This window comes from Takifugu rubripes, chromosome 19, assembly GCF_901000725.2.
Source record: "Takifugu rubripes chromosome 19, fTakRub1.2, whole genome shotgun sequence".
Classification (NCBI taxonomy): domain Eukaryota; kingdom Metazoa; phylum Chordata; class Actinopteri; order Tetraodontiformes; family Tetraodontidae; genus Takifugu; species Takifugu rubripes.
Window position 1 is genome coordinate 1,821,261 of NC_042303.1, and position 27,905 is coordinate 1,849,165.

The following is a 27,905-nucleotide window of genomic DNA, read 5'->3' on the forward strand; positions in this document are numbered from 1 at the left end:
CGTGCTCACGCCAATCACACAGTTGGCGTGTGCACGTCGCATGAGGTTAGGGTGAACAGATTTGAGTTTGTGAAAAAGAGCACACTTCAGCAGGTGGGAAAATAGAATAAAATCCCTGATGATTTTGAAATTTTGAAAGACGCAGTATTAGGTCTGAAATGAGGACATGCCCGGGCAAAGGGGGACTTTCTGAGACTTGGTCACCCTCAATAGGGCACAGTTAAATGAGGAAAGAAGTACACAATGCAGAAAAACAGAAATCTTCAAACCAGACAAAGCAAAGCAGAGCAGAACACAGCAGCAGAACAGCTCCTTCAGGGTCTGTCACAGATGTAATAGAATATACTGATAATATTGCCAGTGAGCAGAGAATAAATAAATAAAGAATAAATAACCCTCCGTATGTTACAGTAGTGTACGTTCCACAGGATGGGAAAGTTGACTCTGCTCTTGGACATTTAGTATTAAACATCAGACGAGACAGATCCAGTACATCACCAGCATAGAAAGTGAGCTACCAGAGATGCTAAAACACTAGCTAATAAACTGGTTACAGGGCTAAACCATTACCAGGTCAGTCTGACCACACCTTAGCTGAAGATATACTTCTAAAACCCATGGGGTTGGTGGGGATGCAAGTCATTGTGCAGGTGTGGAAACAGTAATGGTTGAGGTTGAGAGAGTGAGAGTGAGAGTGAGAGTGAGAGTGAGAGTGAGAGTGAGAGAGAGAGAGAGAGGGGGGGGGGGAGAGAGAGAGCAAAAGCATATAACAAATGAGAGAAATTCAGCTTCTGGACCTCAGCACCCCTAGCCTAGAGCAGCATAATGAAACCCTTAATGAGGATGATACAGTGCTACCAGCTCCTCTAGATATGATGGCGTTAAGCACCTAAAGATCATGTAGGTCAGAAGAAATACAGTATTTGACATCCCTGTAGAGCTGAAGGCAGTATGGAAGACATTTGATCATTTGTCCTCATGCCTGTCAGAATTGGAGCCATGTCCATCTTGGATCTGCTGGCTGAAGAAATGAAGAAATGCCACCCAGAGAAATACTCGACGTATTTATTCTCAAGTTTGGTATCAAATACATAGGAAATTCTGAATTGCAGTTATTCAACAGACATCATTTTATTATTGGAGATGCTCGTGATGTCCTCACTAAGAGTAGAAGGGACATGTGTCGCCAAAGCATAATGACTTTTAGTCAGACTGGCTACAGTGCTGGAATGAAACCTGGGGTTGTTCTTGTTTTATAGAAGAATAACAGGGAGTAACTTTTTATAGGCTATCGGACTAACATTAGAGTGACAGTTCTCTGTCCAGAGGTCAAGGGGTTAATAAAGGGTTAACTTCCTTAAATGTAGCCACAGTGTTACCATGGAAGACACCAAGCCTGTCATTTTGTATGAGAAAGAATCCTTATGTTATTAAAGAATTATCTGAATTTATTGATTTATTGTACCCATGTAGTTTCCATTCATCCTACTCACAAACTAATGGGAATGCAAGTCAGATCAAGTGCTCAAAATACTGAAATTTAAGTAGTTTCAGCTGTTTTTGTGCCATGTCTTTTTCCTAACTTCTTCCTATGGTTTGATACCAAAGATTCTCCCGGTGACAGAGGCATCCTGGCAGGATGCCCAAACAACACCCCTTTTAGTGAATTTGAGTCTAAGAAACTTTTAAAAAAAAGAGAAAGTCTTCACTAAAAGTGTAATTTAGGCATTTTTACAGGTGGAGGTCTGCTGGTCTATCCATCTTGTTGTAGAACTGGTTTGAACAAAGGAAGAAAGCTGCTTTAAATTCATTCTTACACAGACACATGATGTTATAGCGGCTTAATTTACATATGCCAATGTATAGATCCATGTATAGATCCATTTTCACAAATTTGGATGTTTCAGCACCACTGAACCATTCCCCATGGTCACCACCACTTACAGAATGCCTAGGAGACAATAAAGAAGAGTAGTTGAGGGATGGGCATGAAATTACAGAAACTACCAGAGTTGTCGAGCCATTAGGGTCGCAAACCTAATTGTAAAGGGGTGATACAATCTGCAAATACGCAGTAAGATTTCAAGTGTGCCAAATCTGCGCATTTTCTCATACATCATTAACGGAAATGTCACAGTATATTTGTATAAATACAAATTTTAAATTAAAAAAAAAATTCACAGATCATTAGTGAGGGGGTAGATACACCAGTAATAGTAGTCAGTTTTACTTCTACTGTAATATCTTTGCTATTTACCAATTTACTAATCTCCCACTTTTTTAAAAGGAAAAAAATAAACTACTAAACAAAGACTAAACAAATCCCCTCATGTTTTTAAATCATTTTGCACGTTTGTAAAAATAGTGTGGCAAAATTCCCATGTAAACAGATGAGCTGGTCTGATTACTCAAATATTGTTTTAGAATCAAGTAAAATACTTTTGATTTTAATGTAGACTGATGTAGACTATAATATTACAGAAGGATGGAAAATGAATTTAATCTAGACATTTTGAGATGTGGTTCAAGTTAGGAGCTCATAAACTTGATCACTAGACAAAGATACTGAAATTCCACATTAACAACTCTCAGTGGTTATCTCCACATTTTATATCCTTCAGAGGTTTTAACAAAGATAGTTAACATATCTCAAATAATGATATATTCATCTCATTGCTAAATGTGGCCAATAACCAATAGCTCGAATCAGACAAAAACAGTTAAATCTATTTTCAGAGCAATTTTATTGAATAAAAACTTAAATATGTAGAAAATTCAATAATATACAATTGTGGTGCAAAGAAATCCAAGAGAATCAAAGATTACAAGTGAACACGACAATGTAGACCAAAAAAACCCAAAAATAAAACTTTAAAAATACTCTTTTAAAAGGTAAGATTCATCAAGAAGAGTGGAAATATGTCGATATGGTCTGGATTTAAACACAAGGGGCAGTTGTTTCCCTCTAGAATAATATCCAGTCTGAAACAGGTCCTTTTACGTTGCTGCCTGTATCAGACTTGACATTAACAGGTTCTTTTTATTTTTTTTGGTTAAGTGTGTTTTCACCTGGGAGGGTTTATGCAGTTACCATTTCTATGAAATAAGACAAAAACTGAGTTTGTTTCTTTTTTTAGAAATGTCGTTAAACTCTTTTTGATCGTTTGTATGAGAGCGGAAACTACGCAATTTCATTTTAATGAACGGTCTATCCTGCAGGGTATGTGTGAACTCCAAACTCAAATAGCTTGAATTCTTTTCTACTGAACACAGCAAATAAGAATGTTGATGACATGAATGTCCCCTAAACAGGTTCCAATTGAACAACTGTTCTTCTCCCAAAGTGCATTTTAAGGTGCATGACAAAAAGTTGAAAACAAGTAAGAAAAGTAAGAAAGAAAAACTGTGTTATTGAGCAGATTAAAATATAATACTGCATTTTTAACTGGTTATGAGATAAAACAGATCAAGTAGTTTATGTAAGAAATCCATGACGAATATCTCAACTAAGGAATTGATTTCTATACAACATGGCTGTTATTTGGTACAGAAATGTAAAAAACCTAGAAAAGCAGCTTAGGTAACTTAGTTTGGATGTATTTGATAGATGAAAATTTGATTTTTAGTAAGGTGGGCCAAATCCATGCAATGGAACCAAAGACCTGTCAAGCAAGACACACCAAAAATGTTTCATATTTTTGAGAATTGTTCTACCCATTAATAGTTCCCACTTCCATCAGTGTAGCTGAATCCTTTATGTTCATTCAATGTGGGTTCAATTTTTTTTTAAAAAGCTCTGCAAAATAAGAAAAATAGAAAATTAAGACTTTGCGGAGTGCAATCACACAAACAAAGGTTCAAACGCTCAATCTAATGCTGCAGTCACATCTGATTTGCTTCTTTGTAAATGCTTTTTGACTTGAAAACAGGGAAATGATTTGCCAACCAACAACTCAACCCTCTTATGTTAGATTAGAAACTTGGTTCTAAACAACAAACCGGCTGTGACTAGTTTAAATACTGAAACCCAGCATCTTGAGGAGGGTCCATGTGACAGTAGATGCTGTGTCCCACAATACATCAACAAAACGCACCAACAGTCAATTGCTACCAAGCGGAAGGAAGGCTTCCTGTAGAGACCATCCATCCTCAAGTCATGTATGGAGAATGGGAAAATGCTAGTTATCTCCCAACCAGCTAGAAAAAATAAACTACTTCTTATCATTTGTCCAGGCCCCAAATCTCAAAACAAAATACAATAGTTGCAATCCTGAAGAGACTGCAAAAGCCTACGCTAAATGCCTGTCTTAAACGAGTTCATCAGGAGAGGCTAAGAGATGCGAAATGCTTCTAAACCACATAAGGTGTAATAAACAATCATTTTTTCTGATATCTTAAGTTCTCAAGAATGCAGTTGAGAGACTCAATCTGAATCACCGGAGACAAGTTGACCTGCAGGATTTTTTCTGCTTTTCTGAGTGCTTCAGCCACCGAGCGAGAGTCGTCCACTTTTATCACCTTCCATCTGATGCAGTTCTTGTCTTTACAGTTATGTCTAGTGAGACCGTTCATTTCTTTAGGACCCTGACCACCGTGTTGGTGGCTATGGCTCTTCCAGCTATGACAGGTCAGCTGCGTCTGAGCGCCTGGGAAACCCCGTCCATAAGTATAAAAAACTGGTGCAGAATCTCCTATTAGAGCACCATCTGATCGAAGGGGACAAGACTGGCTCTTCTGGCTAAGCAAGGCCACAGCTTTAGTGGGTGCAACCCCACCATTCTGTGAAGGCTGCAACGGTATTCCTGAAAGTGCTGGAGGTTGTTGCTGCTCTACAGAAACAACGGTGGGCGTCTCCGAGTCCCAGGAAGTGTGGATCTGGAGTCTGGCCGTGTGGCAACCTGACAGCCCTTTGATATTGGTCAGTCTGAGGCACGGCTGCAACCGACGTACCTTCTCCAGCTCTACCGTATGAATAGAGGTTTGACTGGAGAACATGGCATAATGGTCCCATAACAACTCTGGAGGACGGACTCCATAAATCCTTGGACTGCTACGCTCTGAACTGTTCCATGATGGGTGCACCTCTTTCTTTTTGGTAGAGGACCTCTTTGCTCTTTTTTTTGCCATAGACTTCTTGTTCCTGTTAGGAGGCTTCAACATATCCTTAGTCAGGGGTTGTGATGTGCACGAACGGTATCCATACACATCCTTGCTGCGTAGAACAGTGGGTTTATGACCCTCCATGCACAGGTCCTGCAGGAATGTTAACAGTTCTTCACTATCCGAGAGGTCACAAGACTTTGGATCAAAGATTTTAAGAGCATCCAGAAGAACATTATGTCCTGCAGACGAGATTCGGGACCACGAGTGAAATGCCCTCTGCTCTTCACAGGAAAATGCCAGTGGTCGGCCAACCACATGACTGTCTTCCATGTTTGCCCTTTTTCTACTCCTGTCAAAGAAATACACAGAATAATTAAAGAGAATCGCACAGAAACGATACAAACGCACAAAAAAAATGGACTGAGCGACAAATCTGGTTCAGCCTTAAAAGAGTTTTTAGCTCAAGATCAAATTCACATTTACTCTCATGAGAGCCATGGTGCATGGAAGTCGAACCTTGAGACTCATCCAACTTGCCATTATGGGAAGAAGAACTTCACACTTTAAATGCATTGAAACCTGAAACAGCTGTTAACAGCCGATAACAAATTTTAGAAAATAGCACTTGAGTAACACAATAACATTAAAATCATGGCTGAGCGTTAGTAATTATCATGAAGAAAAAGCTTTAATACAACATCTGCTCCCCAGCCAGCCGCGACAGCAGTCACAATGTAAAACAGTAACTGCATGATGAGAACACGAAAGAATATTAACATACACAAAATCAGGTTTATATGTGTTAACCTAAATGGAAACGAGAATGCCATTAATCCAAATACAAAGAACTGCACACACTATATTACCTGTGGTTATGTTGAACTTGTTTTGAATCTGGTATGGATTGAAGTCCTTTCTTTTCCTTTATGACACCAGTGATTTGTTGTAAACAAACTCTGGTTGTGCGCAAATACCAATACTACCAATACTGCCTCTACCAATACACCTTCAGCGTTACTAAGGTACTCTTGAGGAAAGTACCACTCGTCCAGGTGGGTACCCTGCCTTCACCCGAATGCAGCTAGGATAGGCTCAGGCACTCTCCCCAAGACCCACTGAAGGGAAATAGCGGTCAAGAAAAAAAACCCGCTGTCACATAAGATTCTTCACAGGAACTGGATCCTTCACAGGAACTGCGCCAAGCCACCTGTGAAGGATCCTTCACAGGAACTGCGCCAAGCCACTGGTTCAGGTATGTGGATGACACCTGGGTCAAAATTCAAACACAAGAATTGGAAGCGTTCTCCGATCACCTCAACAAAACAGACGAGCATGTAAAATTCACCCGGGAAGATGTAAAAGGAAACAGTCTGGCCTTTCTGGACTGCGCAGTCAAGATCACTGGAGGACAGAAGTCTCACCATCGAAGTCTACAGGAAACCTACACATACCGACCAGTACTTCCTGTTTGACTCTCACCACCCACTGGAACACAAGTTGGGAGTGATCAGAACTCTCCAATACCGGGCCAGAGAAATACCCAGCACATCCCAAGGCAGAAAGAAGGAACAGGGCCACATTAAGACAGCTCTCAAAACATGTGGCTACCCAGACTGGGCCTTCACCAAAACCTCAAGAAAGCGAGACCTCAGCAAAGGAGAGGAGGAGAGAAACAAACGCCGCAGCGTTTCCATCCCCTACCTGTCTGGAGTCTCAGAGAAATTTAGGAGGATCCTCCAGAAACACGACATACCGGTTCATTTCAAACCCAGCAACACTCTCAGACAGAGGTTAGTACACCCAAAGGACAAGACACCAAGACCCAAACAAAGTAATGTTGTTTATGCTGTACAGTGCCAGGAGGAATGCAAGGAACTGTACATTGGGGAAACCAAACAACCTCTCCACAGAAGAATGGCACAACACAGACGTGCCACCTCTTCGGGTCAGGATTCAGCAGTCCACTTACACCTAAAGGAGAGTGGGCACTCCTTCGAGGACAGCCAAGTACGGATACTGGCCAGAGAAGACCGCTGGTTTGAAAGGGGGGTCAAGGAAGCTATCCATGTTAAATTGGAAAAACCATCCTTAAACAGAGGTGGTGGCCTGAGGCACTTCCTGTCACCCACATACAATGCAGTCCTCCACTCCTTCCAACAACAAAACAAACATTCACATCATTCCAAGAGACCCAGTGACTCACCACCATGTGATCCAGCAGACAAAGGGGAGACACCTCAACAGAAACTAGGTGAACGACCCGACGAACGACCCTTCTAACGACTCTCAGGTGACCACCCAGATCATTAGCATGCTAATGGTCCACAGGGGCTATATATTTTCAAGCTCTCTCCCCAGCAATTTCAGAACTGAAGAAGCCTTCTGGATAGAAGGCGAAACGTCTTCAAGAGAAGAAACCCAGTCCAGTTGACAGAGAAAACTACCTTGGAACCAAAAATAATTACTGTACCTAGATTACAAATAAACAATTGCAGTATTTCTCTGCCTTGAGTAATCATTTATTTAAATGTAAAGCTCATTGCACGGTATTTCATATGGACTACTTTTAATGTGGCACAACACACTTATGTCACCCATGCAAATGGGGGAGGAGGAAATGTTTCTTTTGAAGGAGAAGATAGAAGAGTTGAGTACCAAAGTACCAATAATGACAGCATTTTCTTCTGTATGTGACCAGACTTCCCTGAGACACTTCCTCTTTTAGAAACCTAAAATACTACTAGAGCCTCAAACATGTTTCCATCTAACTTGGGCGGCATTTCTCAGTGTCCTTCATGAGGTAGTTCCGCCCACTATCTCTCCCCGCACTGAAGGGGTCTCCTTCTCTGGTTCCCTGATGATTACTCGACTAATTGGAAAAACTAGTAGTTAAATTAAACATAAAAAAAAATCATTAATTGTACCCTAAAAACATTGGTGTACTTTATTCATGAAACATTGTTGTTTGATTTGATGAGCAAATCCGCACACACACACACACACACACACACACACACACACACTTTTGAATCATTCTAAAAATTACGAAAAAGATTAAAACTGTTGTATTTTACACCCCCACAAGCACCAGCAGCCTGAACTGTTAATAGAAGGCGGGATAGATTTGGGCTTTCATGATTTTTATGCCAAATTAGGACCCAACCATCTGAATGTCGCAGCTCAAACCGAGACTTATCAGACGAGCTAATGTTTTTCTGATCTACCCGGTCCAAATAGGGTGAGTCTGGGTGAGTCCGGAGAGGCACCGAAGCGCTGTAGTGCAGCTTCTTCAAGGTTCCACCTGTTGTTTCCTTCAGAGATGGTGTTCTTCATTCCTTGGTAGTAACCAGTGGTTGTTGGAGTGACTGTTGCCTTTCTGTCATCTGGAACCAGTCTGTCTATTCTCCTCTCGCCTCAATACTGTATTTTTGTCCGTACAACTACTGCTGAGTAGAATTTTTTTCTTTTTGGGGCCATTCTCTAAACCCTGGAGACAGTTGTTGGTTAAAATCCCAATAGATCAGCAGTTTCTGAAATCCTAAGAGCACCCTGTGTGGCACCAACAACCATGCCATGTTAAAATTCCCTTAAATCCTCTTTCTTTACGTGTTTTTCCATTATCGGCTCTACACGACTCAATACAATAAGGTCACTTTGGTTTTCCATTTTAGCACCGTACCTCCTCATCAAAATATCTATGATAAACGTTTGGTTGGTAAAGCCTGGCAGAAAAGTTAAAAAAAATCAAAACTGCAGAAAGTCCTTATTCGAAAATACACAAACACAACACACAAAAACAATCCTTCTAAAAAACTAACATTAGTTTATCAAATTTTTCTGACTGACTAAATTGACATTTTTGTAAATGCTCCCCTTGGGAAACATTATTCAGCAGCATGGAATAGATTTTCATTGTTATGCTGATGACACTCAGCTTTATTTATCCATGAAACCAGAGGAGACAGAGAAGTTAGTGAAGCTCCAGACCTGTCTTAAAGACATAAAGTCCTGGATGTCTTCCTCCTCCTTAACCCAGGAAAAACTGAGGTCATGGTGTCTGGTCCTGAACCTCTCAGGGACAGATTAGATCACATGATCACTCTAGATGGTATCTCATTAACATCTAGTCTCTCTGTGAGGAATCTTGGAGTAACTTGTGACCAAAATCTCTCCTTCAACTTACACATTAAAACAGTCTCTAGAAGTGCCTTTTTTCACCTAAGAAACCTCACAAAGATCAGGAAACTACTGACCCACCGTGATGCTGAAAAGTTAATCTATGCATTTGTTACTTCCAGGCTGGACTATTGTAATTCTTTATTATCAGGGTGCCCAAACAACTCTTTAAGAAGCCTCCAGCTGATCCAAAATGCTGCAGCCAGAGTTCTGACAGGTATTGACCACAGAGATCACATGACTCCTGTACTGGCATCTCTTCATTGGCTGCCCGTTAAATTTAGAATAATTTTCAAAATCCTTCTTTTGACCTACAAGGTCCTCAGAGGCCTATAGCTGTATGCTGACCTACTGACCTCCGACCCCGCTAACCCCCTCAATTCTACTGGCAGTTTATTATAATTAATGTATTTCATTGGTCTCGGCCTATCCTCTCCTCTACCCGTCCTCCTCCTCCTCCTCTCTCTCTTTACCCAGTCGGCCATCAGCAGGAGGGTCCCCCTATATGAGCCTGGTCCTTCTCGAGGTTTCTTCCTGTTAAAGGGGAGTTTTTCCTGCCACTGTTGCTTGTTGAGGGTCAGGCCCTGAGATTCTGGAAAGCGCCTTAAAACAGTTTTGTTTGTAACAGAAACAATATAAATAAAGATTGATTGATTGATTGACATTTTTCTCAGTAACGATGCAATCACACTACACAAGTGGAGGACAGTTAGCACTGGTGGCTAACTAGTCAGGTTCTTTTCTGCATACCAGAAACAACATCACTTTCAAAATATACTTTATGTTTAAAGTTGAGCCACCATGAATGGAATAAGTACCATAAAAATGCTTAAAGTCACAAAACTCTTCAACCTTCTGTCTAGAGTCCAACAACTTGGTGGCTGACTTGAAGAACCTTGCCTTAATTAGTGTAAACGTCAATTAAACCACTTGTCTGTGTGCACACACATAAAGTACACCTCACCCTTGGGTGTATCAGCAAAAACTTCAAGGAATTTCCAAACTGGTGATGTTTTTGTGACGGAGCAGCCACGTTTGTGTTAGCAATGCTTACCGAGTAAGAATACTTTGAAAGGGCCAGTATCACCCCAATACTGCTACTTGGTATTGGGACTCTTCCACCCATAGTCTGTACTTTATTGCTCATTTTGTAAAATTAAGAAAAACACACACCCCACGCTGTTGTAAAGTTTTTAAAAATGGTGGGTTGGAGCCTGAAATGCGTTGCTCTTGTGACTCACTGGTGACCTCAATACCATGGCCAATCACAGAATTAACAGACCGACATAAACCTATTAGTACCTGCGAGACTCTCCAGGAACTCCGGCCAAGTAGGTACTAAAAAAAGTGACTGCTCAGCCATGGTACCCCTCATGGAAAAGCCTGCAAACCGTGCTGTGTCAGGGTGGAGTTGTGCCGAGTGGAAAAGAGGTATTTGACTAGAGGTACAAGGTACTTTTTCAGCATCTACAGGGCTAGGGTTCAACACATGATGAGTTGAGCTGCATATCTTCATGCTCCGATTGAGACGGTTCCATTTTAAGAGAACTCATGCCAACCTTATTTAAAATCTCACAACTGTGACAGAATGTCTCTTTGTTCTTCAAAAGAATTAGTAAAAAACTATGCTTAAGCTCAAATGGAGGCCATTTTCAGCAATAACCAGCATTCAAAAGGAGGGAGAGAGACTCAACTCAGCCACCTAGACAGAGGGTCGTGAGTGTTTTTTGACAATTAGCATTGTTTATTTTATTCAATTGGTGATAAAGTCACTCTAACTAAACAATGAGCTAGCTAGGTAGCGTAAATATTAACTCAGCACGTCAACGTTTGACAAACCAATTTATTGCTAATGTCATACTGCACCGTGTTTTCTGTCATTTCTGTTGAGACTGTGGTGAGTAAAAAAAACCAACCACACAAACCAAAGACTTATCAGAGATATTTTGTTGCAATGATCCATGTCTTCCATAGTTGTGTTGTATTCATACCACATCCTAATAACGTCACTATATTTTGAGACCGCCTAGCTATGAAGACCCAACCCTCATCCAGGTGGCACTCAATCATTAAGGAAAACCACCGAGACCGTACCTCACCACATCAAATCCAATTCTGTAATGATGACAGGATTGAATGGAAAAGCCCATTTTATACCCAAAATTGAGTTAAATTATGATACCGTCAATTAATTGCAAATAATGTGGACTAATTTTCTTTAACATGAAAGATTTAGATCTGGAGTCAACACTCTGACTGTATATAAAATAGTCATGACAGTCAAAGATAAACGTGTTTTGTGACCTGGAAAGCGGCATCAACACTGAACTACTGCTAGCAAACGTTCGTTATCGGCTCTTGAGCGCCCCCTTACGATTGGCTGAATACAAGAATGAAGAAGGACTAAACTGTTAAGCAGCGCCCTCAAAGTAAGGCCGAGTCCAATTTTCCTTCTTTCTACAGTCACCCAAAAACTAACTCGAAACTTTTGTCAGTTTAAAATACACTGCTCTTGTTAGCACATATGCCAGCGACCAGCCTTGGCCACTAAACACCAATCTTTCCTCTGCTGAGTGGTCAGTGGCTGTAAAAACTGCCCGAGTCCTCCAGCCAGACATATAAGCAGACATATTAGCCACGCTGGAGCTGAAACGTTACTTATTACAGACAGGAACGGACAGGAGTTCCCCGAGAAAAATACGCCAAATTACCTTTTAACATTGGTGCTCAAGACATCCTCCATTCGTTGGTTTGACGAAGCTCCGCGATAAAATGGCTGCAACAACGGCGGAGTGGATGACAGACCAGGGAGGTTCTGGGGGCGGAGCCTGGCAGGAAAAGCGCGGGTGGGGGCGTCAATGGGGAAGAATATACATGTATGCGCGTTTCTATATACATACCCACGTGTAGACACGCGTATGGGGGTGTGTAAAATATATAGAATTGTATATACTTGGGTGTGTGTGTATACAGTGTGTGTCTGTCTATTTTGTATGTGTATGGTAACATGCAACTAATCTGACTAAATATTAAAATGAATATATAAAATGTGTGTGTATCCTATATGTGTCGAATAAGTAGACCTTTCTAAAGAGAGATTTACATGATTGGTGAAAATAGTAAAAAAGAAAAAAAAATCCAGTGATGAAAACATGTGAATACAGTGTGTATATATGGTCTTTAGGTGATCTTAACTGTTAGATATGCTGACAGCCAAAGGGAGGAAACTATTTGTGTGTGCTGTGGGTGTGTTGAGCAGTGCTCTGTATCTGCTGCCAGAGATTGAACAGTTTGTGTCTGAGGGTCTGCAGAGATGTTTCCTGCTCCCATTTACTGATTGCTCCCATTGAGTTTCTCTGTAGACTTGCCTGTTGCAGTCTTGGGAGGTCAGAGCTAAACCAGTGATGGAAGTGCAAAGAACAGGCTGTACTATTGCAGAGTAAATATTTTTAGTAGGTTCTGAGGCAGGTTGATCTTCCTGAGCAGCCTCAAAATGTACATCCTTTGCTGTATCGTCATCAGACTGTCTATGTGGGAGGACCGCTTCAGGTCCTCAGAGATGACGGAAACCAGAAACCTGAATGAGTCTATATATGATAGATACATTGTTGCTGAGACTAGAGAGGAGGTGGTCTTTTTAAAGTTTATAGTCTAAAGTCTAAGTCTTGAGCGGGATCGGCTCCAGGTTTTTCTGACTGCACCAACAACCTTAAGATGACCTATTACTCTCAAAGTTGAGGCCACTGATGGTGGTGTTTTCCACAAACATCAGCAGTTTTACAGAAGAGCAGTGAGGAGAGAACACACCCCTGATGGAGTGATGCCCAGAAAAATGTCGTTGAAGGCCAGGCTGAAATCTGCAAAGAGGATCCGCCATATGTAAAGATGAGGTGATGTAAGTGCAACACTATTTTCAAAGTATCTAAAATTAACCCTTTTAGTCTGTAGGCACACTGTAGGGGGTCACACAGTAGTGACTGAAAGGAATTCACGACTGAACATGTCGGGGCAATGGCCCATTTGGGGACCGGGACTATAGATGAATTTCCACTGCGGTAGTTCCTGGAAAATACGGGGGGCAGGATCTTCACAGGAATTGTTCCTCTCACCTGGCCCTCTCCATGGTCAATGTCTCAATGGATTCAATCGCCACCATGTCATTTTGTGACAATTTTGACAATGAGTTTATCGAGTCAAGTTGCCAAAATCAAAAATAATAAAGAAGACAACAAGGAAGGAGGTAAATATGAAAGTTGGTGGTGGTGTTATATTTTAAGCGAATAAGATTTCCTGCAGCTTTGCAAAGTCTGGAATTCGAGAGTTTTGCCCATTTAACAGTTGTTCTTCTTCTGATCCATCACTGCAAGGTCTATCTGTGTACACATCTGTGTGGTAATAAATATTAAGTAAACAGCACGTGTTGTGATAGGTATAAAGTGCAAAGCAAGACAGGTAGTTTCTGGTTTATGTGTTTGTATATAGAGCAGATTCAGATTCAGATTCCTTGATTTGTCCCACACAGGGAAATTTACAGTGCAACAGCAGCAAAAGCACACAGAAAAAAAATTAAAATAAGAATAAAAAATATATTTAAATAAGAATTTATATACCGGTATATAATAATCCAAGATAAATGGATAATCAGCCTTTTGTATACCTGTACATAGTACAGAGGGTGTATACAGTAAACATATCAGAATATATAATATTCAGTGTGTGCTATTGGGCATTATGTTTGTTGTGCAGTCTGACAGCAGCCGGCAGGAAAGATCTGCGATTCCTCTCCTTCACACAGTGAGGGTGGAGCAGCCGCTCACTGATGGAGCTGCCCAGTGCTGCCACGGTGTCCTGTAGGGGGTGGGATGTGTTGTTCAAGTGGAGTCTATAAACAAGAGGAGAAGTGGTGTTTACTAGGCTAATGTTCCGATTCTTCCCTTCTCATATTGTGCTCTGGGGATAGCCATTCATCACAGAGTAAACCTAAAAGACCCACCCAGGAATTTTTCGGGAGAGATCTAATGCTGCGTTCCATTTACTTCAGAAGTCAGTCCAGGGAATGACATCACAGCTGACTGTTTAACATTCCCGTTATGAAGATGGTGATCTCCACAAATGAGTTTCCCACGCTTGACCAAATATAAACAACTTCTGAACAAAAATGCAGTCCTACAACTTTCAAAGACAGTGGATGAAGAAGAAACACAGAACAAAGAAACTAGCCTATTTTTTTCCTCTTGCCACATTTCCTTGTTTACAAAAAGTATCAAAGGGTTATGCTCAGTTGACTGTTTACACTCAGGGCAGCCATCTTTGAAAGCCAGCTCGAGGGTTGTGAGGAAATCTTTGTTCCACCTGAAACTTCCGACTTGGAACTGAGGAATTCAGATGTCTGAGTACAAATGGAACGCAGTATAAATATCTACCCTGGAGCAAGGACTGGGCCTATGCCCAGTAAAAGTTCCTGTAAATGCCCATTCAGGGGAGGTGCCTATAGTGGAGACATACACCAATGGCCCCGACCCCGTAAAATTACCCTGAGGCTTCTGCAGTGGAAATGTGACTTGTGGCAGAGCATTTCTGAGGGGAGTTCACACAGCTCCAATGATCTGTTAAAACTCCAAGTGGAGATAAGGCCAACAGATCCAGGAGCCTGCCTAGGATGCAGCTTCTGAAAGAGCAGACCCTCAGTACAGGCAGGCGGTCACAGGAGTGCTCAGATTGAGGAGGAGGGGTAGGTTAATGGTGCTCGTACACAACAGGTAGGAGGGTAGGTGTGAAAACCTGCAGTAGGACTTGTTCAGCCTTTTGTTCTCTACTGCATGGGGAATGATCTCTTGTAGTCTGATGGCCCACAGGCATACCCATACTACCCCTGGGTCATTAGCTGGAAAACTGTCCCCACCCTCAAAGAGTGATGTAGAAATTGTACTAGCTCTCGGTTTCTCAGATATAAGAGTGAGAGCTCTTTTTTTATTGTCTTTGCAGAGCAGACATGCCAGTTGGCCTGAGGGTTGGTATTAGTCAAGGAGTGCCAGACGGGAGGGTTCTTCTTAAATCTATTGTTTATCTTTAAACAAATTTAAATAGAACAAAAAATAAATGGAAAGTCTAACAAGTATGCTTACAAGGTTGCACTAAATGGAAAAAGATATCAGTGAAACCCAGTACTCCAAGAGATTTGAGGGAAAATGTCACAAAATCAAATTTGGCTTGTCAGGTTTTCTAGCAGTAATCATCATGTCGCAAAGGAGGAAAAGCCTGGCTTAACAGGAGCCTTCATCATCTGTGTCAAAAGCATCAGCTTCAAAACTTCAGCCAGGGAATGAGACAATGGGTTAATGACAACATCAAACGATTAAAAACAACAACATGGAGCCACTCTTAGCCATTGCTCCAGATGTTATCTACAAACATGAATTAACCATTCAGTTGAGACACTACATGAGTGATCTTATGTGATTCATCTGGAGCCAGTGTACCACATTCCAGATACATAGCAAATGAATCCCTGGGCAGCCAGAACATTTTTGATACAATTGGATACAATTTTGGAATGCCGTATTTCAGAGGGAGGGCCTTGACTTCAATGTTCATAAAGTCAAAAGCAGGGTGGTAATTAAGGTCTTGAGCAAGAGGTTCTATGTGATGGGTGCAAATGAGAAGCAAACCTCTCAGAAACACAGAGTACAAGTTTAGCCATGTAATGTGCGCCACACCATTTGGAAATCTCACCCAGGGATTGTCACTGCAATTATAGTTATTTGTGGTGCAATTACAGGGAAGTAGTACTTAACCCCGATATGTGGCTTTGGTTATCTGGCAGCCTAAGCTTCAGCCTAAAAGATAGGAGGAGTAATTTTGACAAAGGGGTTGGAACCATACCTCCCAGAGATGTGAACCATGCGTCCTGAGAGCAACATTTAATCTTTCTGAGAGTTGTTGCATTGTTACATCTATAAAATGTTTGCTATTGTCTGATGACAGCTTCTCTGGAATTCCCCATCTGGGAATGACTTTGATGGTAAAGACTTCAACCCATTTAGAAAACATGTCAACCATTTCCAGGCAGTACCTCCTTCCTCCAGCAGTCAGCTCAGTGAAACCCATTATGATATGTTAGAAAAAGGTTTGTGTGGTGGCAGAGAAGTTGCAGGTTGAGACCGAGGTTTTAACCATCCTGGATTGTTCTGCGCCCCAGTTTAACTTTTAAAAAAAAATTGAGAGCAGAGAAAGAGGGCAGATTAGAAAGAGGGGCTAGAGGGGAAGGGGGGGTATGAGAGAGACAAGTGTGCACAATTTTCTGTGCTTCCAAATGGCATCAAAATCACCCCAAAGGCCTAGCGACAGTCTCTGTAGATGTTTACAGATTGGCCTTTAGCTAAACAAGAAGCTTCAGCGTGGGCCTCCAGCTGCTTGTGCTATGTAATGATGGTAAGATGGTGGAGGGGAGGACAGCAGCTTTGACAGGTTGGAGGTCTGCTGGGTCCTGCTGGGAGAATCTTTTTTACAGAAAAATCTTGTAGTTTGAAAAGGTGACTCCTCACAGGCAAATATGATTCCATATTTTAACAAAGCTTCAAAGATTGGACAGATGCTATCAACAGCTTCTTGGCATAATGGACATTGTCTGTGGTCTGTAATCAGCCTTTGGAGTGACAGGTCACGGTCTCGGCCTGTAATTAGCCCAAAATCACATTTATTCTTTGCCCAAGGATGTGAAGGAACAGCTTCGATCAGAGGAGAAGAAGGGTCAGAAAACATTATTTGTCTGTGTGTGCTCTGAACTGTGACTGATCGGATGGCCCAGTCAGCAATAGTCAAACATTTCTTTACATAAGATGGCAAATCTTTCAACTGTGACTTTCTGTTCTCATGTAATGAAACATGTGGTTGTCAGCCAGTAGGCTCAACTGCAGCTGGGCAGGAAATACATACCAGACAAAATAAAGTCATTTAACTGTGTGAAAAACTGTCATAAGAAGTCTCAGATCTGTCACTCAGATGAACCGTCAGTGACGGTCAGAAATCGTCTGGAAGTCTGCAACAGGAGGTTTCAGGGGAACTGCAGTTTGCAATCTGTCCTTTGAATCTATGATGTTTATCCACCAGTGACAAGCAAACAAAGAAGAATCATCTGGTAGGAGTGAAAGACAGTCACACACTTGACGCCTCTCACGCCTCTGAAGCACGGCTGATTATCAGTCCTTCTCAGTCCTTCGGGTCTTGACGCCAGCACTATGACACACAGGCACAGAGTCGATTGGACAATGTTCTGAGACCAGAGAAGAGTGTTTAGAGTCTTCGACTGTCTGACCAGATGTGCTGATTGAATATTTTTATCTACCATTTCCCAAACCAACCAGAATTGTCACAGGTTTCCCACTTCTTAGACATGTGATAGTAGGTAATTCTTTAGAGGTGCCTCATTTAAAAATCAAATATGTTGCAATCTTTGGTTGGATTTGAATCAAGCAAAGCAAGTCTGCAAGTCACTGCAGTAAGCAGGTGTAAGAGAGCTGAGAATTTCTTTGTTGTGATTAGGGTATGATTAGGGTGTAGCCTCACCAGCTGGTCAGCTCAAGGCCAAGGCCCTATCCTGTAGGGGTCCCCTACTGGGACAGTCTTTGGTCCAGTGATCTTATTGTCTACAGTTGTGACACACCTCTGGATCATAAACTTCCACGTCCTTGTCTGTGGCTACTTCCTTAGGCTCAGCCTCGCGCAGAGTTGGACCAAGTTTCTATTTAGCGCCTTTGAATCTGTCCTCTTTTTTTCTTTCCACTCCTGAGGCTCCATGATCTGTTGAGGCAGGTTCTGCTGACCAAACCGGTGGAATGAAAGCAGGTGGGTTGTCAGTTGGAACCTGTGGTGGTGTCGTGTCAGTTCAACCTGGGCCGCCAAACAGGGAGGGGTAAAGAGACAACTAAGATGTAAATTATCTGGCTTCAGCAACTGTTTCATTCCATATTTTCATTCTCATCCTTCTTTTGACAAAGGTCGTGTGGTTTTACCCCACACAGGAGAAACGGTACAGTTTCCACCCTGCACTGGTTTGCATGGTTATTGTTCAGTTTGCTGTTTGGATCTTGGACGATTGTCGGTGTCACTCTGCGATCCCACAATTCACCAAGGTGATGAATTATTTCATTAATTAAGAATTATCTTTAGAATTTGTTTGGTGGATATCACAGTGAGTCAAAGTCAAGACAAACTACATTTACGGTCAGAGCACCTTTAAGTGGTCAGTGGAAAGTTACTGGCTGCCCACAAAGTGTTAATGTAGAAAATTGTAGAAGATAAGCTCTACAGATAAGCTTTAGAGCTTAATTAGTTCTACACTAAATCACTTCGACATTTCTAAATTGGTTCTACTGCTTCTACAATACCTCCTCTGATGAGATGATGTTTGGGATGAAATGACCTTTAGACAGATGATGAAATCGGCATGAGGATCAAAGCTCTTGGTTTCCTTCAATCAATCAATCAATTTTTATTTATATAGCTTGTCTTACAATCAAAATTGTTTCAAGGCGCTTTCCAGAATCCCAGGGCCTGACCCCCAGACAAGCAACAGTGGCAAGGAAAACGCCCCTTGAACAGGAAGAAACCTTGAGCAGGACCAGGCTCATGTAGGGGGACCCTCCTGCTGATGGCCGGCTGGGTAAAGAGAGAGAAGAAGGGGGAGGACAGGGAGAGACTAATGACAATAAGCTTTTTCAAAGAGGAAGGTTTTAAGTCTGATCTTAAAAGTAGAGATGGAGTCAGCCTCCCGTACCTGGACAGGGAGCTGGTTCCACAGCAGGGGGGCCTGGTAGCTAAATGCTCGCCCCCCGCATTCTACTCCTGGAAACTCTGGGAACCACAAGTAGACCAGCATTCTGAGAGCAGAGCGGTCTAGTGGGCTAATAAGGTATCACTAGCTCCTCCAGGTAGGATGGAGCTAGGCCTCTGAGGACCTTGTCAGAAGGTCAGAAGAAGGGTTTTAAAAACTATTCTAAATTTAATGGGCAGCCAATGAAGAGACACCAGTACAGGAGTAATGTGATCTATTTTGTCAATACCTGTCAGAACTCTGGCTGCAGCATTCTGGATCAGCTGGAGGCTTCTTAAAGAGTTGTTTGGACACCCTGATAATAAAGAATTACAATAGTCCAGCCTGGAAGTAACAAATGCTGGACTAACATTTCAGCATCATGGTGGGTCAGCAGCTTCCTGATCTTTGTGATGTTCCTCAGGTGAAAAAAGGCACTTCTAGAGACTAATTTAATGTGTGAGTTGAAGGAGAGATTTTGATCAAAAGTTACTCCTAGATTCCTCACAGAGAGACTAGATGTTAATGAGATATCATCTAGAGTGATCATGTGATCTAATCTATCCCTGAGAGGTTCAGGACCAAACACCATGACCTCAGTTTTTCCTGAGTTAAGGAGGAGGAAATGTGAAGACATTCAAGACTTTATGTCTCTAAGACAGGTCTGGAGCTTCACTAACTTCTCTGTCTCCTCTGGTTTCATGGATAAATAAAGCTGAGTGTCATCAGCATAACAATGAACATTTATCCCATGCTGCCGAATAATGTTCCCTAAGGGAAGCATGTACAAGGTGAAAAGGATTGGTCCAAGTACAGAACCTTGTGGAACCCCATGGCTAACCCTACTGTATGAGGACGGAACGCCATGGACATGGGCAAACTGGTATCTATCAGATAAATATGATCTAAACCAGTCTAGTGCTGTCCCTTTAATCCCAATCACATGTTCCAGTCTATGTAACAGGATGCTGTGATCAACTGGATCAAAAGCAGCACGGAGGTCCAGCAGAACCAGCATAGAGACCAGTCCATGATCTGAAGCTATAAAAAGATCATCAGTAACTTTAAGTACCGTTTCTGTGCTGTGATGAGCTCTAAAGCCTGACTGAAACATCTCAAACAGGCTGTTCCTCTGCAGGTGCTCCAGTAACTGAGTCACCACCACCTTCTCAAGAACTTTAGAGATAAAAGGAAGGTTGGATATCGGCCTATAGTTTGCGAACACATCTGGATCCAGTGATGTTTTTTTAAGCAACGGCTTAATCACTGCCACCTTGTAGGACCGGGGTACATAACCTGACACTAAAGAACCATTGATCTGGTCCAGGATAGAACAGCCTATCAATGGTAAAACATCCTTCAACAGGTGTGTTGGGATAGGATCTAAAAGACACGTGGTGGTCTTGGATTTCTAAATTTGCGAAGACATTAGATAAAAAAGATGCAAACAGACATATTGCTCAGTGCTTTTTAATAGAAGAAATCAGAATTATGAGCATCAATTATGCAGGTGTGTTAAAAGAAAAAAATATCCCCTAAAGCAGCATTGGAAGAGGTGCAGATTCTGTTCAGTTTCTAATATAAAAAAAATATCCATAGCGGTCCGTTCACAGCCTTGCATATCTCAGCTTAATTGGACGGCGAGTCCCAGCTGGTTGGTGCTCTTGTTCTGGGTAGGGGGGGCTAAGGTCTGGGGGTGGGGCACGCTTCCGTGGGGGCATCATCAAGACCTGTGCGTACGTCAGTTTGGCGCCCACCTGAAAAGTCAGAGCAGAAGGATTTAGTTTCCAACATGAGCATCTTTGCAACAGGTCTGCTATAACCTGGGGCATTTGTCCTGTCAGGGGTCTTAAACCCGATAAATGTTGATGTGTCTGTGACCAATCGGGACATTCACTTTATGAATGAGTAACATGAATGGACACAATTAAATCAAGCATCAAATTAAGCATCAAAAACAACTCAACACCCAAAACTTACTTGCTGTCCTGGCGGATGAGCTGGTTGGTGGTCGGCCTTGGTCTTTGATCTCTGCTCCAGACCCCTGAAGAGGAACAGGTCTCAGGTGTTACCAAGTGCTCCACAAGTGAAATAAAGTGTGAGCAAGGGTGGGGGCCATAAACTTACCGATTTAACATTGGCCGACAATTCTGAGCCTTGGAGGGCTGGGGCTCCGACAGTGGCCCTGGGATGTCCACACGGCCCCCCCTCTGGGGGAACTCAGCCTGGGGTGTGCCCTGGGACCACACTGTTGCCTTTGTCTTTACCCCACTGTCACCCCCTTCAGCCATCACCCACTGCTCAGGACAGACGGAGTCAATCTTGGATGGAGTGGAAGCATCTCCACCAGCACCAGGGGGCAAAGTTTGAGTGCCAGCATCCTGACACTCAGGTCTCAGGGGGGGCAGGTCTTCGGGTGCGTTATAGAAACAAATTGGGACAGAGGGCCCATCGCCCTCATCTCGGCTCGGGATTTTCCAGACGCGTGAATTCGCTGGAAGCCACGCACGTTGGAGCTCCACATTGTCCTGCCAGTCAAACTCAGATTTGTTTGATGGACGGCGCGTTTCTTGACTGTACAATTTTTCGGGATTGTTGAAATTGAGACACGAGGTCGTGACATCAGTGTGATAGCAGGAAACAGTATCCGGTGAGGATGTCGTGGTCAGACGCACATCGCCCTCATCTCGGCTCGGGATTTTTCTTACGCGTGAATTCGCTGGAAGCCACAGACATTTGAGCTCCACATTGTCCTGCCAGTCAAACTGGGATTTGATGGATCCACGGTGAGTTTCTTGACCGATATCTGGTGAGGATACCGTGGTCAGACGCACATTGACCTCGCTCGATAGAGACAGTTCAGGAGGAGGTGTTGGTAATAAACCAGTGTCTGGTTCAGGAGGAGATGGTGGAAATAAACCAGGCTCTGGTCTAGGAGGAGGTGTTGGTAATAAAGTGGTTTGCAGAACAGTGGATGGACCAGGCTCATCTGTTGCACACTGGTTCTGCTCTTGCTCGAGGTCATTGGTGTCAGCGGAACATATGCTGTAGTAGCTGTGGGTCTTTGTTTTGAACGCCTGATGCGGCTCCGTCATTACAAGACGTACCTCCTCGCCTTCCTTATCGGCACGTTGCGGTTCTGAATCTACCGTCGGCCTCTGCTGGTCACCTGACACCTCAGTCACCATGAAGGCAACAGACGGTGGCCTAACGGGTGTTGACCAGACCAGTGTGGACGGCTTTGACACATCTGGAGTGTTTTCCTCTCCGCCTGTGCTCAGTCTAGGCAGCGCCACATTGGGATGTGATTCAAGGGTTTCCTCATCACATCTGCCTCGGCTGTCTCCTTTAAGCTCTGCATCCAAACATGCATGCTGGGTTCCTGCGGTGGTGTGCTGCCTCAGCTCCACTGTCTTCGTGCTCCGTCTAATGTAGGTCGGGAAGTCTGACAGACTGCTGTCGCTGTCGCTGTCGCTCCACTCGTCAGAAGAAGTACTACAGGAACAGCCCATCTTCTGCAGCCTGAAGCAGAAACAACCAAAAAGCCACTGCCATGACCACACACACTCTAACAGTCATGAACAGATCCATTTGCTGCTCCCGCCTCATGGAGAAAGAGGAAAGTCCCGCCTCGCCCCCTCCCCAGCCCAGACTAGCACAGGTGAGGGGCTCACGCCCCCGCCAGTCATCAGGGCCTGAGCAAGGCCCAGTTAGGCTACAGTTTGAGAGGGGCCGGCACATGCTACACAAGCCCCGCCCCCACCTGCTTCACTGTGACTTGCATCAAACCAGCCTAACCCTCATGTGCACGAGCCCCGCGCACGAGTCTGCACTGACACGAAGAAGCACAACCACATTAGCAGAATTAGATTAATATGGAAAACATTTAGACTTTGGTAGAGCTGCCAGCAGAGCTCAACTTGATCCCAACCATCAACTCCTTGTTACTGACCTTTGGACCTTTAACGCGTGTGCACGTCAGTATGTAGATTGTCTCTCTTGGAGGGTGATGCTCGGTGGAAGGATCGAAGAATGAGGCGGCAGATCTGATGGTGGTTTCAGCTCAACCTTTAACGGGTAATGTCTGTAGGTGTAGCAGCAACACTTTAATATGAAGACTTTTTTACTTTGAATCAAAGCTTAAGTATTAAATTGAATGTTAAACATCTTGACAGCTCATTACAGTCCAACATTGGAGCCCTTCTTTGAGAGCAGCTTCACAATGCTCGTATCCAATAAACTGGTGTTTCTGGACAGTTTGATGAATTTCTTGGCAGGATGTCAGAATATCCTCCCAGTTTTCTGAGACCAGTCTCAATCATCTAGGTCAGAGTTATCCAAATAAGAGCTCTGTGTCCACTGGACGCGTCACGCGCACCACCGAGGCAATAGAGACCACAACCATCAGACAGTTAAGATGGAGGCAGACACAAAGCTCAGCATCGAGGTCCAGAAGAAGTACTACAGGAACAGCCCATCTTCTGCAGCCTGAAGCAGAAACAACAAAAAGCCACTGCCATGACCACACACACTCTAACAGTCATGAACAGATCCATTTGCTGCTCCCGCCTCATGGAGAAAGAGGAAAGTCCCGCCTCGCCCCCTCCCCAGCCCAGACTAGCACAGGTGAGGGGCTCACGCCCCCGCCAGTCATCAGGGCCTGAGCAAGGCCCAGTTAGGCTACAGTTTGAGAGGGGCCGGCTACACAAGCCCCGCCCCCACCTGCTTCACTGTGACTTGCATCAAACCAGCCTAACCCTCATGTGCACGAGCCCCGCGCACGAGTCTGCACTGACACGAAGAAGCGCAACCACATTAGCAGAATTGGATTCATATGGAAAACATTTAGACTTTGGTAGAGCTGCCAGCAGAGCTCAACTTGATCCCAACCATCAACTCCCAGTTACTGACCTTTGGACCTTTAACGCGTGTGCACGTCAGTATGTAGATTGTCTCTCTTGGAGGGTGATGCTCGGTGGAAGGATCGAAGAATGAGGCGGCAGATCTGATGGTGGTTTCAGCTCAACCTTTAACGGGTAATGTCTGTAGGTGCAGCAGCAACACTTTAATATGAAGACTTTTTTACTTTGAATCAAAGCTTACAACCCAAAATAGCCTTTTATCTGTGATGACCTCACAAAAAAAATCTCATGCAAAGTGTTTAAAGCTGCTGTGCTTCGCATTAAAGCCAAAAACGTAAATGTGTGAGTGGGTTAAATCGCTGCATATATGACGTACTGTAACATTTGTTCTGAAAATAATTAAATATTGTGATTTTACCTCACCTTGTCTCAAATTATTACCCAAATATTTTGCTATGATTCTTCTATGATGGTGATGCAACCGTTAAGTATTAAATTGAATGTTAAACATCTTGACAGCTCATTACAGTCCAACATTGGAGCCCTTCTTTGAGAGCAGCTTCACAATGCTCGTATCCAATAAACTGGTGTTTCTGGACAGTTTGATGAATTTCTTGGCAGGATGTCAGAATATCCTCCCAGTTTTCTGAGACCAGTCTCAATCATCTAGGTCAGAGTTATCCAAATAAGAGCTCTGTGTCCACTGGACGCGTCACGCGCACCACCGAGGCAATAGAGACCACAACCATCAGACAGTTAAGATGGAGGCAGACACAAAGCTCAGCATCGAGGTCCACAGAACACCCACACACAGATCAGCACCTCCCACTGGACAAATCCTTTTTGCTCAAACAGAAGTTTCTACAGCCAAAACACTCCTGATTAACTCAAATAAAAGCCGAACAAACTCAGTACCAACATGAGATAAAAAAGATGCAAACAGACATATTGCTCAGTGCTTTTTAATAGAAGAAATCAGAATTATGAGCATCAATTATGCAAGTGTGTTAAAAGAAAAAAAGATCCCCTAAAGCAGCAATGGAAGAGGTGCAGATTCTGTTCAGCTTCTAATATGAAAAAATATCCATTGCGCTCCGTTCACAGCCTTGCATATCTCAGCTTAATTGGACGGCGAGTCCCAGCTGGTTGGTGCTCTTGTTCTGGGTAGGGGGGGCTAAGGTCTGGGGGTGGGGCACGCTTCCGTGGGGGCATCATCAAGACCTGTGCGTACGTCAGTTTGGAGCCCACCTGAAAAGTCAGAGCACAAGGATTTAGTTTTCAACATGAGCATCTTTGCAACAGGTCTGCTATAACCTGGGGTATTTGTCCTGTCAGGGGTCTTAAACCCGATAAATGTTGATGTGTCTGTGACCAATCGGGACATTCACTTTATGAATGAGTAACATGAATGGACACAATTAAATCAAGCATCAAATTAAGCATCAAAAACAACTCAACACCCAAAACTTACTTGCTGTCCTGGCGGATGAGCTGGTTGGTCGTCGGCCTTGGTCTTTGATCTCTGCTCCAGACCCCTGAAGAGGAACAGGTCTCAGGTGTTACCAAGTTCTCCACAAGTGAAATAAAGTGTGAGCGAGGGTGGGGGCCATAAACTTACCGATTTAACATTGGCCGACAATTCTGAGCCTTGGAGGGCTGGGGCTCCGACACTGGCCCTGGGGTGTCCACACCGCTGCCCGTCTGTGGGAACCCAGCCTGGGGTGTGCCCTGGGACCACACTGTTGCCTTTGTCTTTACCCCACTGTCACCCCCTTCAGCCATCACCCGCTGCTCAGGACAGACGGAGTCAATCTTGGATGGAGTGGAAGCATCTCCACCAGCACCAGGGGGCAAAGTTTGAGTACCAGCATCCTGACACTCAGATCTCGGGGGGGGCAGGCCTTCGGGTGCGATATAAAAACAAATTGGGACAGAGGGACCATCGCCCTCATCTCGGCTCGGGATTTTCCAGACGCGTGAATTCGCTGGAAGCCACGGACGTTGGAGCTCCGCATTGTCCTGCCACTCAAACTCAGATTTGTTTGATGGACGGCGAGTTTCTTGACTGTACAATTTTTCTGGATTGTTGAAATTGAGACACGAGGTCGTGACATCGGTGTGATAGCAGGAAACAGTATCCGGTGAGGATGTCGTGGTCAGACGCACATCGCCCTCATCTCGGCTCGGGATTTTTCTTACGCGTGAATTCGCTGGAAGCCACAGACATTTGAGCTCCACATTGTCCTGCCAGTCAAACTGGGATTTGATGGATCTACGGTGAGTTGCTTGACCGATATCTGGTGAGGATACCGTGGTCAGACGCACATTGACCTCGCTCGATAGAGACAGTTCAGGAGGAGGTGTTGGTAATAAACCAGTGTCTGGTTCAGGAGGAGGTGGTGGAAATAAACCAGCCTCTGGTCTAGGAGGAGGTGTTGGTAATAAAGTGGTTTGCAGAACAGTGGATGGACCAGGCTCATCTGTTGCACACTGGTTCTGCTCTTGCTCGAGGTCATCGGTGTCAATGGAACATATGCTGTAGCATCTGTGGGTCTTTGTTTCGAACGCTTGATGCGGATCCGTCATTACAAGACGTACCTCTTCGCCGTCCTTATCGTCATGTTGCGGTTCTGAATCTACCGTCGGCCTCTGCTGGTCACCTGACACCTCAGTCACCATGAAGGCAACAGACGGTGGCCTAACGGGTGTTGACCAGACCAGTTTGGACGGCTTTGACACATCTGGAGTGTTTTCCTCTCCGCCTGTGCTCAGTCTGGGCAGCGCCACATGGGGATGTGATTCAAGGGTTTCCTCATCACATCTGCCTCGGCTGTCTCCTTTAAGCTCTGCATCCAAACATGCATGCTTGGTTCCTGCGGTGGTGTGTTGCCTGTGCTCCACCGTCACCTTGCTCCGTCTAATGTAGGTTGGGAAGTCTGACAGACTGCTGTCGCTGTCGCTGTCGCTCCACTCGTCAGAAGAAGTACTACAGGAACAGCCCATCTTCTGCAGCCTGAAGCAGAAACAACAAAAAGCCACTGCCATGACCACACACACTCTAACAGTCATGAACAGATCCATTTGCTGCTCCCGCCTCATGGAGAAAGAGGAAAGTCCCGCCTCGCCCCCTCCCCAGCCCAGACTAGCACAGGTGAGGGGCTCACGCCCCCGCCAGTCATCAGGGCCTGAGCAAGGCCCAGTTAGGCTACAGTTTGAGAGGGGCCGGCTACACAAGCCCCGCCCCCACCTGCTTCACTGTGACTTGCATCAAACCAGCCTAACCCTCATGTGCACGAGCCCCGCGCACGAGTCTGCACTGACACGAAGAAGCGCAACCACATTAGCAGAATTGGATTCATATGGAAAACATTTAGACTTTGATAGAGCTGCCAGCAGAGCTCAACTTGATCCCAACCATCAACTCCCAGTTACTGACCTTTGGACCTTTAACGCGTGTGCACGTCAGTATGTAGATTGTCTCTCTTGGAGGGTGATGCTCGGTGGAAGGATCGAAGAATGAGGCGGCAGATCTGATGGTGGTTTCAGCTCAACCTTTAACGGGTAATGTCTGTAGGTGCAGCAGCAACACTTTAATATGAAGACTTTTTTACTTTGAATCAAAGCTTACAACCCAAAATGGCCTTTTATCTGTGATGACCTCACAAAAAAAATCTCATGCAAAGTGTTTAAAGCTGCTGTGCTTCGCATTAAAGCCAAAAACGTAAATGTGTGAGTGGGTTAAATCGCTGCATATATGACGTACTGTAACATTTGTTCTGAAAATAATTAAATATTGTGATTTTACCTCACCTTGTCTCAAATTATTACCCAAATATTTTGCTATGATTCTTCTATGATGGTGATGCAACCGTTAAGTATTAAATTGAATGTTAAACATCTTGACAGCTCATTACAGTCCAACATTGGAGCCCTTCTTTGAGAGCAGCTTCACA

At 43.8% G+C, this 27,905-nt stretch overlaps 3 protein-coding genes across 4 annotated transcripts; all 3 read right to left on the reverse strand.

Annotated features, from left to right (window-relative positions):
• Nucleotides 1-2,725: 2,725 nt before the first annotated feature.
• On the reverse strand, nt 2,726-12,125 carry ccdc71 (coiled-coil domain containing 71). 2 transcript variants are annotated; one of them, XM_011616972.2, is made up of 2 exons: nt 11,991-12,125; nt 2,726-5,452 (listed from the first exon to the last, which is right to left on the reverse strand). In XM_011616972.2, exons 1-2 carry the CDS (start codon nt 12,020-12,022, stop codon nt 4,378-4,380), a joined length of 1,107 nt encoding a protein of 368 aa, XP_011615274.2. In that variant the 5' UTR covers nt 12,023-12,125; the 3' UTR covers nt 2,726-4,377. The 2 variants fall into 2 exon arrangements, with proteins under 2 accessions (XP_011615274.2, XP_011615276.2); XM_011616974.2 differs by lacking the exon at nt 11,991-12,125 and adding an exon at nt 5,970-6,355.
• A 9,353-nt stretch (nt 12,126-21,478) lies between these two features.
• On the reverse strand, nt 21,479-23,776 carry LOC115246749 (uncharacterized). The gene is made up of 3 exons (XM_029826015.1): nt 23,558-23,776; nt 21,671-22,591; nt 21,479-21,500 (listed from the first exon to the last, which is right to left on the reverse strand). The coding sequence occupies exons 1-3, from the start codon at nt 23,662-23,664 to the stop codon at nt 21,479-21,481; spliced, it is 1,050 nt and encodes a 349-aa protein (XP_029681875.1). The 5' UTR covers nt 23,665-23,776.
• Nucleotides 23,777-24,898: 1,122 nt separating this feature from the next.
• Nucleotides 24,899-26,805, reverse strand: LOC115246881 (uncharacterized). The gene is made up of 3 exons (XM_029826844.1): nt 25,571-26,805; nt 25,424-25,487; nt 24,899-25,200 (listed from the first exon to the last, which is right to left on the reverse strand). The coding sequence occupies exons 1-3, from the start codon at nt 26,629-26,631 to the stop codon at nt 25,051-25,053; spliced, it is 1,275 nt and encodes a 424-aa protein (XP_029682704.1). The 5' UTR covers nt 26,632-26,805; the 3' UTR covers nt 24,899-25,050.
• Between the last annotated feature and the right edge of the window lie 1,100 nt (nt 26,806-27,905).

Coding starts and splice junctions, on each gene's coding strand:
- LOC115246881 (XM_029826844.1), bottom strand. CDS start 26,631: ATGGTGACTGAGGTGTCAGGTGACCAGCAGAGGCCGACGGTAGATTCA. Junction 25,488..25,570: donor TGTCGGCCAATGTTAAATCG/GTAAGTTTATGG, acceptor GTTCCTCTTCAG/GGGTCTGGAGCAGAGATCAA. Junction 25,201..25,423: donor CTCATCCGCCAGGACAGCAA/GTAAGTTTTGGG, acceptor CTGACTTTTCAG/GTGGGCTCCAAACTGACGTA.
- LOC115246749 (XM_029826015.1), bottom strand. CDS start 23,664: ATGAGGCGGGAGCAGCAAATGGATCTGTTCATGACTGTTAGAGTGTGT. Junction 22,592..23,557: donor CTGCAGAAGATGGGCTGTTC/CTGTAGTACTTC, acceptor GATGGGCTGTTC/CTGTAGTACTTCTTCTGACG. Junction 21,501..21,670: donor TTCAACAATCCCGAAAAATT/GTACAGTCAAGA, acceptor ACGCACCCGAAG/ACCTGCCCCCCCTGAGACCT.
- ccdc71 (XM_011616972.2), bottom strand. CDS start 12,022: ATGGAGGATGTCTTGAGCACCAATGTTAAAAG. Junction 5,453..11,990: donor TTGAGCACCAATGTTAAAAG/GTAATTTGGCGT, acceptor TTTCTTTGACAG/GAGTAGAAAAAGGGCAAACA.